This window comes from Cetorhinus maximus, chromosome X, assembly GCF_964194155.1.
Source record: "Cetorhinus maximus chromosome X, sCetMax3.hap1.1, whole genome shotgun sequence".
Classification (NCBI taxonomy): domain Eukaryota; kingdom Metazoa; phylum Chordata; class Chondrichthyes; order Lamniformes; family Cetorhinidae; genus Cetorhinus; species Cetorhinus maximus.
The window spans coordinates 13028021-13045519 of record NC_135917.1 but is presented as its reverse complement, the minus strand read 5'-3'; the positions used below and the strand labels follow the sequence as shown (position 1 = coordinate 13045519).

General features: G+C 49.2%; 1 protein-coding gene across 1 annotated transcript in view; it reads right to left on the bottom strand.

The window, feature by feature from the left end:
- The window catches only part of LOC144672632 (natural resistance-associated macrophage protein 2-like), a 140346-nt gene that overhangs the window by 28583 nt on the left and 94264 nt on the right, over positions 1 to 17499 (bottom strand). Inside the window, exons 12-13 of the mRNA XM_078534482.1 lie at positions 11784 to 11903; positions 8851 to 9000 (exon numbers count right to left, since the gene is read on the bottom strand). Coding sequence (XP_078390608.1) covers positions 8851 to 9000; positions 11784 to 11903 — 270 coding nt within the window. The remainder of the gene's footprint in view (positions 1 to 8850; positions 9001 to 11783; positions 11904 to 17499) is intronic.

The following is a 17499-nucleotide window of genomic DNA, read 5'->3' as shown; positions in this document are numbered from 1 at the left end:
CGCAGAGGCTGAGCGTCAACTCGCAGACACTTCCTCCTACCTCCCCCTGGACCATGACCCCACCACTGAACATCAAGCCATTGTTTCCAGGACTGTTACTGACCTCATCTCCTCTGGAGATCTTCCTTCCACAGCTTCCAACCTCAGAGTCTCCCAACCTCGGACGGCCCGCTTCTACCTCCTACCCAAAATCCACAAACAGGACTGCAGACCGATTGTGTCAGCCTGTTCCTGCCCCACGGAACTCATTTCTCGTTATCTTGGCTCCATTCTCTCTCCCCTTGTCTAGTCCCCTCCCACCTACATCCATGATTCCTCTGACACCCTACCTCATATCAACAATCTCCAGTTCCCTGGCCCCAACCGCCTCCTCTTCACCATGGATGTCCAATCCCTCTACACCTCCATCCCCCACCGGGATGGTCTGATGGCCCTTAGCTTCTTCCTCGAACAGAGGCCCGAACAATCCCCATCCACCACTACTCTCCTCCGTCTGGCTGAACTTGTTCTCACACTGAACAATTTCTCCTTTAACTCCTCGCACTTCCTCCAAATAAAAGGTGTGGCTATGGGTACCCGCATGGGCCCCAGCTATGCCTGTCTCTTTATGGGGTATGTGGAACATTCCTTGTTCCAGTCCTACTCCGGCCCCCTCCCACAACTCTTTCTCCGGTACATCGATGATTACTTTGGTGCTGCTTCATGCTCTCGTCGGGACCTGGAAAAATTTATTAATTTTGCTTCCAATCTCCACCCCTCCATCATTTTCACATGGTCCATCTCTGACACTTCCTTTCCCTTCCTTGACCTCTCTGTCTCAATTTCTGGTGATAGACTGTCCACCAATATTCATTACAAGCCTACCGACTCCCACAGCTACCTCGACTACAGCTCCTCACACCCCGCTTCCTGTAAGGACTCCATCCCATTCTCTCAGTTCCTTCGCCTCCGTCGCATCTGTTCTGATGATGCCACTTTCAAAAACAGCTCCTCTGACACGTCTTCCTTCTTCCTTGACCGAGGTTTTCCACCCACGGTGGTTGACAGGGCCCTCAACCGTGTCCGGCCCATCTCCTGCGCATCCGCCCTCACACCTTCCTCTCCCTCCCAGAACCATGATAGGGTCCCCCTTGTCCTCACTTATCACCCCACAAGCCTCCGCATTCAAAGGATCATCCTCTGCCATTTCCGCCAACTCCAGCATGATGCCACCACCAAACACATCTTCCCTTCACCCCCCCGGCGGCATTCCACAGGGATCGTTCCCTCCGGGACACCCTGGTCTACTCCTCCATCACCCCCTACACCTCAACCCCCTCCCACGCAACCACAGAAGGTGCAACACCTGCCACTTTACTTCCCCTCTCCTCACCGTCCAAGGGCCCAAACACTCCTTTCAAGTGAAGCAGCATTTCACTTGCACTTCCCTCAATTTAGTCTACTGCATTCGCTGCTCCCAATGCGGTTTCCTCTACATTGGAGAGACCAAACGCAGACTGGGTGACCGCTTTGCAGAACACCTTCGGTCTGTCCGCAAGCATTACCCAGACCTCCCTGTCGCTTGCCATTTCAACACTCCACCCTGCTCTCATGCCCACATGTCCATCCTTGGCCTGCTGCATTGTTCCAGTGAAGCTCAACGCAAACTGGAGGAACAGCACCTCATCTTCCGACTAGGCACTTTACAGCCTTGTATTGAGTTCAACAACTTTAGATCATGAACTCTCTCCTCCATCCCCACCCCCTTTCCGATCCCCCTTTTTTCCAATAATTTATATAGATTTTTCTTTTCCCACCTACTTCCATTATTTTTAAATGTATTTCCATCCATTGTTTTATCTCTACCTTTTAGCCTATTTCGATCCCTTCCCTCACCCCACCCCCACTAGGGCTACTGTACCTTGCTCGTCCTGCTTTCTACCCTTAATGTCACCATTAGCACATTTCTTAGCTAATATCGCCACCGTCAACACCTCTTTGTTCTTTTGTCTATGACATCTTTTGGCTATCTCCACCTATCACTGGCCCTCTATCCAGCTCAAAAACAGAATTACCTGGAAAAACTCAGCAGGTCTGGCAGCATCGGCGGAGAAGAAATCAGTTAACATTTCGAGCCTTCATGGCCCTTCGGCAGAACTGAAGCATAGTTAGAAGAAGGGAGAAATATAACTGGTTTAAGGTGGGTGGGTGGGGGGGGGGGTGGGGGGGAGAGAGACATTGAGGGTGTGGTGATTGTGGAGATGAGCAGATAATCAAAAGATGTCACAGACAAAAGGGTCAAAGAGGTGTTGAAGGTGGTGATATTTGTCTAAGAAAAGTGCTAATTAAGAATGGAAGACAGGATATTCAAAGTACAGCTCTAGTGGGGGCAAAGTACACCTCTCCCTGGACCATGACCCCACCAATGAACATCAAGCCATTGTTTCCAGGACTGTCACTGACCTCATCTCCTCTGGAGATCTTCCTCCCACAGCTTCCAACTTGATAGTCGCCCAACCTCAGACGGCCCGCTTCTACCTCCTACCCAAAATCCACAAACAGGACTGTCCTGGCAGACCGATCGTGTCAGCCTGTTCCTGCCCCACGGAACTCATTTCTCATTATCTTGACTCCATTCTCTCTCCCCTTGTCCAGTCCCTTCCCACCTACATCCGTGATTCCTCTGACACCTTACGTCACATCCACAATTTCCAGTTCCCTGGCCCCAACCGCTTCCTCTTCACCATGGATGTCCAATCCCTCTACACCTCCATCCCCCACCAGGATGGTCTGAGGGCCCTTAGCTTCTTCCTTGAACAGAGGCCCCAACAATCCCCATCCACCACTACTCTCCTCCGTCTGGCTGAACTTGTTCTCACACTGAACAATTTCTCCTTTAACTCCTCTCACTTCCTCCAAATAAAAGGTGTGGCTATGGGTACCCGCATGGGCCCCAGCTATGCCTGTCTCTTTATGGGGTATGTGGAACATTCCTTGTTCCAGTCCTACTCCGGCCCCCTCCCACAACTCTTTCTCCGGTACATCGATGATTACTTCGGTGCTGCTTCATGCTCTCCTCGGGACCTGGAAAAATTTATTAATTTTGCTTCCAATCTTCACCCCTCCATCATCTTCACATGGTCCATCTCTGACACTTCTCTTCCCTTCCTTGACCTCTCTGTCTCAATTTCTGATGATAGACTGTCCACCAATATTCATTACAAGCCTACCGACTCCCACAGCTACCTCGACTACAGCTCCTCACACCCCGCTTCCTGTAAGGACTCCATCCCATTCTCTCAGTTCCTTCGCCTCCGTCGCATCTGTTCTGATGATGCCACTTTCAAAAACAGCTCCTCTGACACGTCTTCCTTCTTCCTTGACCGAGGTTTTCCACCCACGGTGGTTGACAGGGCCCTCAACCGTGTCCGGCCCATCTCCTGCGCATCCGCCCTCACACCTTCCTCTCCCTCCCAGAACCATGATAGGGTCCCCCTTGTCCTCACTTATCACCCCACAAGCCTCCGCATTCAAAGGATCATCCTCTGCCATTTCCGCCAACTCCAGCATGATGCCACCACCAAACACATCTTCCCTTCACCCCCCCGGCGGCATTCCACAGGGATCGTTCCCTCCGGGACACCCTGGTCTACTCCTCCATCACCCCCTACACCTCAACCCCCTCCCACGCAACCACAGAAGGTGCAACACCTGCCACTTTACTTCCCCTCTCCTCACCGTCCAAGGGCCCAAACACTCCTTTCAAGTGAAGCAGCATTTCACTTGCACTTCCCTCAATTTAGTCTACTGCATTCGCTGCTCCCAATGCGGTTTCCTCTACATTGGAGAGACCAAACGCAGACTGGGTGACCGCTTTGCAGAACACCTTCGGTCTGTCCGCAAGCATTACCCAGACCTCCCTGTCGCTTGCCATTTCAACACTCCACCCTGCTCTCATGCCCACATGTCCATCCTTGGCCTGCTGCATTGTTCCAGTGAAGCTCAACGCAAACTGGAGGAACAGCACCTCATCTTCCGACTAGGCACTTTACAGCCTTGTATTGAGTTCAACAACTTTAGATCATGAACTCTCTCCTCCATCCCCACCCCCTTTCCGATCCCCCTTTTTTCCAATAATTTATATAGATTTTTCTTTTCCCACCTACTTCCATTATTTTTAAATGTATTTCCATCCATTGTTTTATCTCTACCTTTTAGCCTATTTCGATCCCTTCCCTCACCCCACCCCCACTAGGGCTACTGTACCTTGCTCGTCCTGCTTTCTACCCTTAATGTCACCAATAGCACATTTCTTAGCTAATATCGCCACCGTCAACACCTCTTTGTTCTTTTGTCTATGACATCTTTTGGCTATCTCCACCTATCACTGGCCCTCTATCCAGCTCAAAAACAGAATTACCTGGAAAAACTCAGCAGGTCTGGCAGCATCGGCGGAGAAGAAATCAGTTAACATTTCGAGCCTTCATGGCCCTTCGGCAGAACTGAAGCATAGTTAGAAGAAGGGAGAAATATAACTGGTTTAAGGTGGGTGGGTGGGGGGGGGGGTGGGGGGGAGAGAGACATTGAGGGTGTGGTGATTGTGGAGATGAGCAGATAATCAAAAGATGTCACAGACAAAAGGGTCAAAGAGGTGTTGAAGGTGGTGATATTTGTCTAAGAAAAGTGCTAATTAAGAATGGAAGACAGGATATTCAAAGTACAGCTCTAGTGGGGGCAAAGTACACCTCTCCCTGGACCATGACCCCACCACAGAACATCAAGCCATTGTTTCCAGGACTGTCACTGACCTCATCTCCTCTGGAGATCTTCCTCCCACAGCTTCCAACTTGATAGTCGCCCAACCTCAGACGGCCCGCTTCTACCTCCTACCCAAAATCCACAAACAGAACTGTCCTGGCAGACCGATCGTGTCAGCCTGTTCCTGCCCCACGGAACTCATTTCTCATTATCTTGACTCCATTCTCTCTCCCCTTGTCCAGTCCCTTCCCACCTACATCCGTGATTCCTCTGACACCTTACGTCACATCCACAATTTCCAGTTCCCTGGCCCCAACCGCTTCCTCTTCACCATGGATGTCCAATCCCTCTACACCTCCATCCCCCACCAGGATGGTCTGAGGGCCCTTAGCTTCTTCCTTGAACAGAGGCCCCAACAATCCCCATCCACCACTACTCTCCTCCGTCTGGCTGAACTTGTTCTCACACTGAACAATTTCTCCTTTAACTCCTCTCACTTCCTCCAAATAAAAGGTGTGGCTATGGGTACCCGCATGGGCCCCAGCTATGCCTGTCTCTTTATGGGGTATGTGGAACATTCCTTGTTCCAGTCCTACTCCGGCCCCCTCCCACAACTCTTTCTCCGGTACATCGATGATTACTTCGGTGCTGCTTCATGCTCTCCTCGGGACCTGGAAAAATTTATTAATTTTGCTTCCAATCTTCACCCCTCCATCATCTTCACATGGTCCATCTCTGACACTTCTCTTCCCTTCCTTGACCTCTCTGTCTCAATTTCTGATGATAGACTGTCCACCAATATCCATTACAAGCCTACCGACTCCCACAGCTACCTCGACTACAGCTCCTCACACCCCGCTTCTTGTAAAGACTCCATCCCATTCTCTCAGTTCCTTCGCCTCCGTCGCATCTGTTCTGATGACGCTACCTTCAAAAACAGCTCCTCTGACATGTCCTCCTTCTTCCTTAACCGAGGTTTTCCATCCACGGTCGTTGACAGGGCCCTCAACCGTGTCTGGCCCATATCCCGCGCATCCTCCCTCACGCCTTCTCCTCCTTCCCAGAAACATGATAGGGTCCCCCTTGTCCTCACTTATCACCCCACCAGCCTCTGCATTCAAAGGATCATCCTCCGCCATTTCTGCCAACTCCAGCATGATGCCACCACCAAACACATCTTCCCTTCACCCCCCCTGACGGCATTCCGTAGGGATCGTTCCCTCCGGGACACCCTGGTCCACTCCTCCATCACCCCCTACTCCTCAACCCCCACTTATGGCACCTCCCCATGCCCACGCAGAAGATGCAACACCTGCCCCTTCACTTCCTCTCTCCTCACCGTCCAAGGGCCCAAACACTCCTTTCAAGTGAAGCAGCATTTCACTTGCATTTCCCCTAACTTAGTCTACTGCATTCGTTGCTCCCAATGCGGTCTCCTCTACATTGGAGAGACCAAACGCAAACTGGGCGACCGTTTTGCGGAACACCTGCGGTCTGTCCGCAAGAAAGACCCAAACCTCCCTGTCGCTTGCCATTTTAACACTCCACCCTGCTCTCTTGCCCACATGTCTGTCCTTGGCTTGCTGCATTGTTCCAGTGAAGCCCAACGCAAACTGGAGGAACAGCACCTCATCTTCCGACTAGGCACTTTACAGCCTTCCGGACTGAATATTGAATTCAACAACTTTAGATCTTAAACTCCCCCTCCCTCCCCCCATCCCCACCCCGTTTCTCCCCCCCCGCCCCCCCGCTTTTTTTTCAATAATTTATATAGATTCTTCTTTCCCCACCTATTTCCATTATTTTTAAATCTAAAACTAAAACCTCGTTAGTCTGTCCACCCCACCCCCACTAGAGCTGTACTTTGAATATCCTGTCTTCCATTCTTAATTAGCACTTTTCTTAGACAAATATCACCACCTTCAACACCTCTTTGACCCTTTTGTCTGTGACATCTTTTGATTATCTGCTCATCTCCACAATCACCACACCCTCAATGTCTCTCTCCCCCCCCCCCCCCACCCCCCACCCCCACCCACCTTAAACCAGTTATATTTCTCCCTTCTTCTAACTATGCTTCAGTTCTGCCGAAGGGCCATGAAGGCTCGAAACGTTAACTGATTTCTTCTCCGCCGATGCTGCCAGACCTGCTGAGTTTTTCCAGGTAATTCTGTTTTTGTTTTGGATTTCCAGCATCCGCAGTAGCTTTTTGTTTTTATCTCTATCCAGCTCTACCTGTTCCAACCCCCCTTAAACCAGTTTATATTTCACCCCTTTTCTATTTTTCCTTAGTTCTGTTGAAGAGTAATATGGACTCGAAACGTTAACTGTGTTCCTCTCCGCAGATGCTGTCAGACCTGCTGAGTTTTCCCCGGTATTTTTGTTTTTGCTCAGGTATTGAATACTTATTTCATTGTTCATGCAGCAGTGAATGACACAGCTGTGAAGTGCTTCACTGAAGTTGAAAATGCTTCATCTTCTCAGACCTTTACCCGGTGTGCAAAGAGGGAGCAGAGGATTCCAGAGAGAATGTTAGTCTGTGCACTTCCTATTCAAGAGAGGGCGACTGTCCATGTCCTGAAGATTTCTCTCTTGAATCAGTCTTTCGTTGAATGGGCTTTACAATCTTTACAGTCAAGTTGTCATAAAGATCACAGCCCAGATACCAGCAGTCGTCAAGGGCTGCTATCCCACTCTGCTCATGTGTTTGTCTTCCAGGAAGAAGACAACCGAATGCATATGTCTACAAAGTTGTCCAAGAGAGCAGACAACACTGTTGGAGACTGAAGCCTCGGGTGACAGTGACTTGGAGCAGGGGGAAGGGTAGGAGTTGGATAGAAACTATAAACAGTACAGGATGTTTACAGATGTTTGAAAATGCAATGTAAATAATTTAACAAAAGAATGTAACAGTTTGAGATTATTCTTGGTGGGAGATGTAGATAATGGTTAATGGTTATGTTAATGAGACAGTGATGAGATTAATGGTATAAGAATGACATCAGTCATTCAAGGATGACAAAGAGGCACCAAGAGAGCTAGGTGCAGAATAGTCTGTGTCCTGATTACCATGTGCTTACCCTGAGGGCTTTGTAAATAGCTCTTAATAAATTGTTTCAAGTTAAACAAGACCGACTACCTCAAGTCTGTTAAAAGAGAACAAAGCCTCATAGTAGGCCAAGGAGCCATGGTAACAGTAAAAGCACACTGAAGCTCAGCTACAACATCGAAACAGTCAGCATCAAGGAAACAAAAAGAAAAAGCACTATAATCACTGAGAAATAAGCATTTGTGACTTCTTGTAAAGTAGCTGCTGTGTCCTTTAAATCCATGCCTGCCCGCATTCTGTAGCACCGAGCAATGATGGATGGCTATGCCATAGTGGCATGACTGGAACTGAGGATAATTTAGACAGAAATGACCGAAAAATGGGAGTTTGATGTCACCATATAATTACTGCCTTATTTAAATATGCCCACCCATTTGATTTGTTAATAATTCTCTTGATCCATGCATTGAGTTCTACAAAGCACCCTGTTACTCACTTAAATGATTTAAAAAAAAATCTCTTGACATAGAGCAAAATAACCTTAGCGAAATATGTTTATAAACTTGTCTGGTCTTTTTAAATACAAAAGGAATCAATATGTGGTAACATAGAGACCCCTGTCCTTTTGAAATATCTCCCTACATGTGTCTGCTCAGGTTGCTGGTGAGCTGTGCACTGACTGCACAAGAGGCTAGCAAGTAATTTTCAGTTTACATGCTCAAGGTGAAGAACTTCACCCACCGACTCCATATCATGGGTGTGCTGCCCTCCATACCCTGACATACATTGCCAGTGGCTAGCTTCCACACATGTTAACAGAAAATTACCCCTTAAATGCTGATAATTACATTTTGTTCAGGTCAGTCACTTATTGACACTCAAACGTGTCTTCCAGAAGCTGAGAGATAGTATTGGCTGCCCTGGGCTGCCATGGTCGGTGATCAAAATCACCTTTCTGTTTGCACAGAGATACAGCACAATGCGTGCAGATGTAAAATGACCTAATGCCGGAGCTCGGATGGGACAATGTACGAATTTACCGCCACTTTGCAAAGTCTCCTCACCTGCAAGCTCATCAGAACATTCAGCAAGTCGTTCATTCCTGTCAATGTGTCCACACTTTGAAAAACAGCGACCAACAAGGTGGGAGTGATGGCGATTGTCCGCGTGAAGACCACACGGGTAAACCGCGACCACTTGAGGTTCAAGAAGCCCTGGAAACGAGAAACAAACAAGGATATTCAAAACTTCTCCAGTTGCATTACCTGCTGTCACACCTCAGGTAGGGCCACGTAAACAGGCAGGCCTACTTTTAGGTGCTGATTTAATTTGGAAAAATTGTGGATCTGGGGATTATAAAGGAATTTTAATAAAAAAATGTCATGGGATGTGCTGGTTACACCAGCATTTATTGCCCATCCCTAATGGCTCTTGAGAAAGTGGTGGTGAGCCAACTTGAACCACTGCAGTATAGGTACACCAAAATTAAATTGTATTCCAAACCCCTAAATAATTGTCCAATTTGTGAGCTCCACTATCAGTCACTTTTTTTTGTTAATATTCATTCATGGGATGGTGATCGCTGGCAAAGCTGGCATTTATTGCCCATCCTGAATTGCCCCTGAGAACTGAGTGGCTCAGAGGGCATTTAAGAGTCAACCACATAACTGTGGGTCTGGAGTCATATGAAGGCCAGCACATTTCCTTCCCTAAAGGACATTAGTGAATCTGAAGGATTTTACAATAATCAAAACTTTTAATTCCAGATTATTTCTTATATATTGAACCCAAATGTCACGGTAAGATTTGAACCCATGCCCCCAAAGAATAACCCTAGGTTTCTGGGTTACTAGGCCAGCAACAATACCACTACACCACCACCTCCCCCACTGATGTCATGTAGGAAACACAGCAGCCAATTATCGAACAACAGCAATAACCTGATTTTGTGATACTGATTGAGGGATAAATATTTTCCAGGCTAACTCCCCTGCTCTTCCCCAAAATAGTGCTATGGGACCTTTGTCATCTCGCTGAGAGGGCAGATCAGGCCTTGGTTTAAAGTCTCATCTAAAAGTCTGATAGTCGGCACTCCCTCAGAATTAACAGTGGAGTGTCGGCCTTGATTTTTGTGCTCAAGTTCCTAGAGTGAGACATGGATCCATGAGGAGGAGTTAGAAGAAAATAACTGACAGACTAGCCACAGCGAGGGCCCCTCCTGTTGTGTGGAGATAAACTGACACCAAATGTCTCCAGTCCCCGCAAAGGACTGAGAGCTTTTTTTGGAGTGACAAAGGCAAAAAATGGCAAGTAATCTTAACATTGGAAGAACCATGTTGCCATCCAAAATGAAGCCAGAAATGATAGGTTAGCATCAGAGAAATAAAAGACAGATTCACTTCCTAGTCAGAATTGTTGACCCATCCTTCATTTTCAGATGGTTACTACCCGACTGTATGTTCTAAATTATCACATGATACACATAAGGAGGGCCAATTGGCCCATCAGAGCAGGGGGAGGTGATGGGAGAGTGGTAATGGCATTGGACTAATAATCCAGAAACCCATGTGAATGCTCTGGGGACATGGGTTCAAATCCTACCACAGCAACTAGTGAAATTTAAAATTCAATTAATAACCCAGGAATTGAAAGCTAATCTCAATAATGGTGACAATGAATTATTGTGAAAAAAAACCATTTGGTTCACAAATGCCCTGCAGGAAAGAGAATCTTCTGTCCTTACTTGGCCTACATGTGACTTCTAACCCTCAGCAATGTGGCTGATTCTTAGCTGCCCTCTGAAATGAACTAGCAAGTCACTCAGTTCAAGGGCAACTAGAGATGGACAAAAAATATTGCCGTGTCTGTGATGCACACACCTCATGAAAGAATAAATTTTTTTAAAAATCTGAGCTTATCAGCCCAGAAAATAAGCCTGCAGAACGCCTGCCCATCACAGGAATTAATTTGAGTGACAATTGATTACACCTCTGTTATGTTGGCTTATTCCAGTGTCTTTCCATCCAAATCACTGCAATATTTACCTCGAAATTGTTTGATTACAGGCTATTGTCCCATGTTTATGCTTTACATTGAAGCCATACTCCGGATTAATCTGACCTATCCTGATTACTACCTTGTCCATGGTTTTCATCAGTCATCTCTTTTCCAGGTTCAATATCCCAGGTCTCTCCAGGTTTTCCCCAGAACTCAGACCCCTGAGTCAGGGGAAAAGTCTCATTGCTCATCTTCACACTGTCTCCTTGCTACATTTTTTCCAACACGTGAATTTCTCCCTTGTGTCTCACGGACTAGAACTGGACACAGTGTTCAAGGTGGGACTGAAACAGAACTGGACACAGTGCTCAAGGTGGGACTGAAACAGAATTGGACACAGTGTTCAAGGTGGGACTGAAACAGAACTGGACACAGTGTTCAAGGTGGGTCTGAAACAGAACTGGACACAGTGCTCAAGGTGGGACTGAAACAGAACTGGACACAGTGTTCAAGGTGGATCTGAAACAGAACTGGACACAGTGCTCAAGGTGGGATTGAAACAGAACTGGACACAGTGTTAAAGATGGGACTGAAACAGAACTGGACACAGTGTTAAAGATGGGACTGAAACAGAACTGGACACAGTGTTAAAGATGGGACTGAAACAGAACTGGACACAGTGTTCAAGGTGGGTCTGAAACAGAATTGGACACAGTGCTCAAGGTGGGATTGAAACAGAACTGGACACAGTGTTAAAGATGGGACTGAAACAGAACTGGACACAGTGTTCAAGGTGGGTCTGAAACAGAACTGGACACTGTGTTCAAGGTGGGTCTGAAACAGAACTGGACACAGTGCTCAAGGTGGGTCTGAAACAGAACTGGACACAGTGCTCAAGGTGAGTCTGCCAGGTGCTCTGTACAATTTCAGCAGGAATTATACTCCATATAGTTCAGCATTCTAATCCGTTTTCACTTTAGGAATCTAAATCAAAGATTACCTCCATGACAAACTGTCCAGTGTATGTCCCTGACATGGTTGAACTCTGACCTGCTGCCAGGATGCCAATGGCCCAGATGTAGAGAGCGGCAGCACCAAAGTAACAGCCCAACACAACGCCCTGCGAGGAAGACAACAGGAGGGTTATCGGAAGCGAATGTAGCCAAGTTGTCAGTTTTTGAAATCGAAGTTCTTTCTGGAGTTAAGTAGGTACGGTAACGTACTGGTTAAGTTACTGGACTAATAGTCCAGTGAATGTGCGATTAAATCCCGCCATGTCAGTTTCAGAATTTGAATTGAGTTCAAACAACCTTGAAATAAAAATCTGGCATGAAGTTCTTGGACTGTCATTAAGAACCCAACTGGTTCTAATAGTCTTTATGGAAGGAAGTCTGCTGTTCTTACCCAGTCTGTCCTATATGTGACGCCAGTCCCACACACCCCAATATAGTTGACTCTTAACTGTCTCTGAAATGGCCTAGCAAGTCACTCAGTTGTATCAAACTGTGACAGTGGGTTAAGAGGAAGGCCACCATCACAATCGCTTCAGTAGAATATTGCCTGGGAGGGTTGGCAGGAGCAGGGGCTGTGGGGCACTGAGTTGGGAGCACCCCATTCATTTTATTTATTTATACCCATACAGGTCAACACTCGATAAGGTTCTGCGAAGGTGTGTAAAGATCCATGTGGACCCGTGAAGAGTTGAAAAGTGCACTAAGACCCATTAAAACATGTAAAGATCTGTAAATGCGCATTGGGCAGAATTTGTCCCTCATTAGGCGGCCATGTGCCCAACCGGAACGATAGTAAAATAGTATGCGATGGTGTCGGGCGAGTGTCCCAACATCATCGCGCACTCTCACAATATTTCCCTTGGCAGGCTCGCCATTAATTAACAGGCCGCTTAAAACCATTAACTATGCAATTGTCTCTGATTTTACCTTGCCCATGCCACTTTCTGCTCATCGCACGGGCAAAATAGGCAGGCAGCCAGCCAACATTTCCTCAAACCTCATCCAAGAGCGGGATAAAAAGGGTCAGTAGTATTGCCAGTGTGAGTAGTGAGGAGTTTTGGAGACAGTTTGCAGCTGGTGACTTATTCTCTGTTTGGGGCTTCATTGTTAGCATTTCCAGGCCTCAGTTCAGGACTCATTGCTGTCTGCCAGACCCCCGGAGGATTCAGACCGTGTGGATCCTTCCAGGTATCAGACAGCCTTCCCTTACCCTGGGAATGGGGATTGTGGCCTCGGCTGGAGGTACCTCCTCTGAGGAGGAAGAGAGGGGCAGAAGGGAGAGGAGGCCAGGTGTCCCAACGCAGCTTCCATGGGAGGGACCTGTGGGAGGAGAGGCGCAGGCACAAGGGGCGCAGGGCCAGTGGGAAGTCCAAGGCTGAAGGGGCTGCAGAAGACGCCACTATCCTGCTGCCAGGGTTTACAGGCAGCGATGCAGCTACCTCAATATGTCTGAGGTGCAGGGCCGAAGGAGGCTCCGTCTCTCCAGGGAGACTGTGACCTCCACTTTTCAGATGATCGGCCCTGAGATCAGCTCCGACTGTGTGGGTGGACACCCCATGCCAGTGGCTCTGAAGGTTACTGTGGCCCTCAACTTCTATACCTCCAGCTCTTTCCAGGGCTCAGTGGGGGATCTGTGTGGAGTCCCCCAATCAGTTGTCCACAGTTGTGTCAAGCTGGTGACAGAAGCTCTGTTCAGGCAGGTACTGATCTTTATTCTTTACCATATGGACGAGGCCAGCCAGGCAGAGCGAGCCAGAGGCTTTGTGGCCATTGCTGGCTTCCCCTGTGTCCAGGGTGCTATAGACTGTACACGTGTGGCCATCAAGGCGCCAGCGGGTGAGCCCGGTGCCTTCGTCAACAGGAAGGGATTCCACTCCATTCCACAGATAGTGTGTGATCACAGGATGCAGATTCTGCAAGTCTGTGCAAGGTACCCAGGCAGCTCCCACGATGCCTACATCCTCAGACACTCCCAGGTGCCGGGGCTCTTCAGTGCTCCAGCCCGGCTGGATGGGTGGCTGCTGGGTGACAAGGGCTATCCCCTCAGAAGGTGGCTCATGACACCTCTCCGCCATCCAAGAACAGAGGCTGAGCAGCGGTACAATAGGAGCCACGCCTCCATGAGGGCAGTGGTGGAGAGAACCATAGGTCTTCTCAAGATGCGCTTCCAATGCCTGGACCGTTCAGGGGGAGCACTACAATACCCCCCAGAGCGGGTATCACTGATAGTGGTTGCCTGCTGCACTCTCCACAATCTGGCACTGGTAAGGTGGGGACCCACTGGAGGGAGAGGATCTTGACCTAGCTCCACAGGCCACAGAGGATGAGTCCAGTAGTGAGTCAGAAGAGGAGCTCGGTGAGGAGAACGCTGAGGGTGTGGAGGCAGAGCTCGGTAACCTCCAGGGAGGCAGGGATACCAGGGACACCTTGATCCAACACTCCTTCAGCTCGGCTGCCAAAGATCAGCTTCCACCTCACACCAGGGCTGCTGCCTCCATCCCGGGTATCTGAAATGACCCTTTCAGTTGAACACAAAGAGCACTCAATGCCTGTGCAATAAAGTTCAGAGCCACTCACGTCCAGTATTACAGACTGGCGTACCCTGCACCAATAAAATAAAAAGGTGAAGCATACTCAGGCCATGATGACAAAATCAGATTTATTTCATTTCCAAATGTACAACCTCTCTGGTCTTAAGACCCAGACCAGGAGACAGTAACTAAACATAAACGAACATAGAATCATTTGTGACTTGTCCCTCTTGTGCTCATGGCGTTTTTAACTTACGTTTCCGGGTGCTGTGTCTAGGTGCTCCCCTCTCGCTGGCACTGGCATTGGAGACAGCTGCTGACTGTGTCCTGTTGGCCTTGATGACCTTGGTGGTCGTCCTCTGGCCAGTGGAGCCTGTGCTGGCCCCGCCTGGGAGAGAGCGGCCAGTGCCATGGCTGGCATCTCCCCACTCATCGCAGCCTCATCAGATGCCACGGACACTGGCAGAGGGGCGGAGGAGCTGCTGCCCTTGTCCGGAGCGCCCTGAGAGGAGCCCACAGAGAGGACAGGCAGCTCGGGTGCCAACGTGAGGTCGCTCTGGACCTCCCTGCTCACCATTGATGGACGGGCACCGAGCTGGGATACTGGGTGCCTCATCCATCTCCCACACTGACACTGACCAGCTGAGGTCAGTGTCTGTGTGAGGGCTGCAGGTCTGAGCACAACCCCAGGAGCCCCTGATTCTGTCCCTGGAGCTGTCTCTCCATGAGAGTCGCCACTCTCTCAATGGAGGAGGCAGTGTACTCGGCCATGAGGGTTAATGCAGCGCTCATGCTCCACATGGACTCCTCCATCATGGAGACCATGGCACACAGACCCTCATGGATCTCCGCCAGATCCCCCCGCACATCCCGCTGGACATCCAGCATCTGCCGCCTAATGGACGACCCCAGAGGCTCATCATCTGCCTTTGACTCAGCACCGTCCTGGTCCCCAGCCGCCTTCCGACTGCTAGCGCCCTGGGCACTCTCTGCCTCTGCCTGCACCTCAAACGAGTGTGAAGTGCCCTCACCGCTGTGCACCGAGATACTAGCCACCGATCTAATGCCCACTGAGGTGCTGGCATCTGCGCTGGTGCCCTTTTCAGAGAGCGGGTGTGACACGGGTGAAAATGACGCCCGGTGGTCCTCCGGTGTCAGGGGGGCTCTTTGGGGTCCGGAGAGTGAACGCCTGTTGGTGAACCTAAAAGGGAGAAGAAGGACATGTCATTAGTTAAAGTCCTCACACTGTCACTGTGCATGCCAGGCACCCTGGTGAGACAATGGGGATCTGCATCATGGCGCCATCGTCTTCCAATGATCAATGGGGACTCCAGGTTCGAGGCTCCCATCAATGAAGAGACTCCACTAGAATGGTTGCACAATCTGAAACTCTCACCTCTGTGCACTGCACTCTTACCTTCGTCTGGTACCCCCGCCTCTCCACGCCCGGTTGCATGGGGAGTGTGCCGGCTCTCCAGCTCCAGGGCATCTTGCTTGAATCTAGTGAGCAGCAGCCAGTTGGGTAGCCCTCTGCCTGTTTGTGCCCTCTTTGCCTGGTTATGGCTTGTCTTCTCCTGAAAGGATAGAGGAGCATTGCTTTGTCCACTCTGTACCTGCAGCGCCATTGCAGCCTGGCCAACCCCAGCTGAGGAACACCTCGCAGGGCACATCCGAGTTTTGGCCCTTGAGCCGCAAGACACTCAGTCCAAGCAGCCAGGGCTCACCCCCTTGGCTGGCTCCGGCATCATTGACAGTTGGCACTCAGACTCCAACACCCCTGAGGTCCATGGGGGGACAATCACACCTTAACACTTCTGCACACTGACCCATGCCAACACGGTAATCACCCTTCCTGAGTGCAGCAGGTCATTGAAGCGCTTCCGGCACTGCATCCAGGAGCGCCGCACCACGTCACAGCTGCTGACCAGTGCTGCCACCTCCTCCCATGCCCTCTTGGTGAGGTGTGGTGGCCTCCTCCTCCCATCTCTGGGGACAAGGGTGTCCCTCCTGACAGCCACCTCCTCCAGGAGGGCAGCGAGGCAGGGTGCCCCCCCGACCGGCCCTCCCTCCTGGCGTTTGCTGACGCACGTGACTGCATCGTCCATCTCACCGGCATCCAGAGGCCCTTCCCTGGCAGCCTTTGTGGGGTTACCTGGGCCATTTTCAAACTGGCTGCCAGGTTGCCATTGGACACGGCGGCTAAAAGGCCGCCGCTCGGACCATCCTGTCCAGGGCAGTACTGCGTTTCACGCTGGGCGGGTCTTAATTGGCCCGCCAATGTGAAATTGCAGTTGGGTCCTGATCGCTTTCGTGGCCGTTCCTGGTCCTGCCCAACGAGGGCAAAATCCAGCCCATTAAGACCAGTAAAGACTCATAAAAACCTGTGTAGACCAATAAAGACTATCTATACTCCCCCAAGACCTGTATAATGTTGGAGCTATCATGCTGCTGGGTGTATACTAAAGGCCACCAAATACTGGGAAGGAGATGGAAAAGCAAATTCTCAGGCAAATTACTTAAAGATGCAAGAACTATAGAGCAGTGATAATGCGGTACTTTAATTACCCTAATATAGACTGAGATAGTAACAGTGTTAAGGACAAAGAGGAGGAGCATTACCCGAAATATGCACAAGAGAAGTTTCTTAATCAACATGCTTCCAACCCAATGAGGAAGGAAGCAGTGCTGGATCTAGCTCTGGGAATGAAGTGGGGAAAGTGGAGTGTTATTCATTGGGGGAGCATTTGGGGAATGGTGATCATAATATCATTAGGCTTAGAATAGTTGTGGAAAATAAAGGTACAATTAAACATAAAAATGCTTAACTGGAGGAGGGCTAACTTCAAAGAATTGAAAATGGACCTGGTCCAGGTGGATTGGAATTAAAGATTTGCAAGTAAAACAGGAAATGAGCACTTTGAGACCTTAAAGAGGAGATAATTCAGGTACAGAGTCGATCCATTCCCACAAGAGGGACAGGAAGGGCATCCATAGCTGGAGATCCCTGGATGATTAAAATATAGAAATTAAAATGAAGCAGAAAAATTAGGCTCATGACAATTGTAACATGGTAGAATGTTAGTATCTAATAGGTTCTGTTGGTGGATGTTAAATATCCAGGAGTTTAAGGTAATAAAGTGAACAGGTATTGGGTATTGATTATACTGAAATG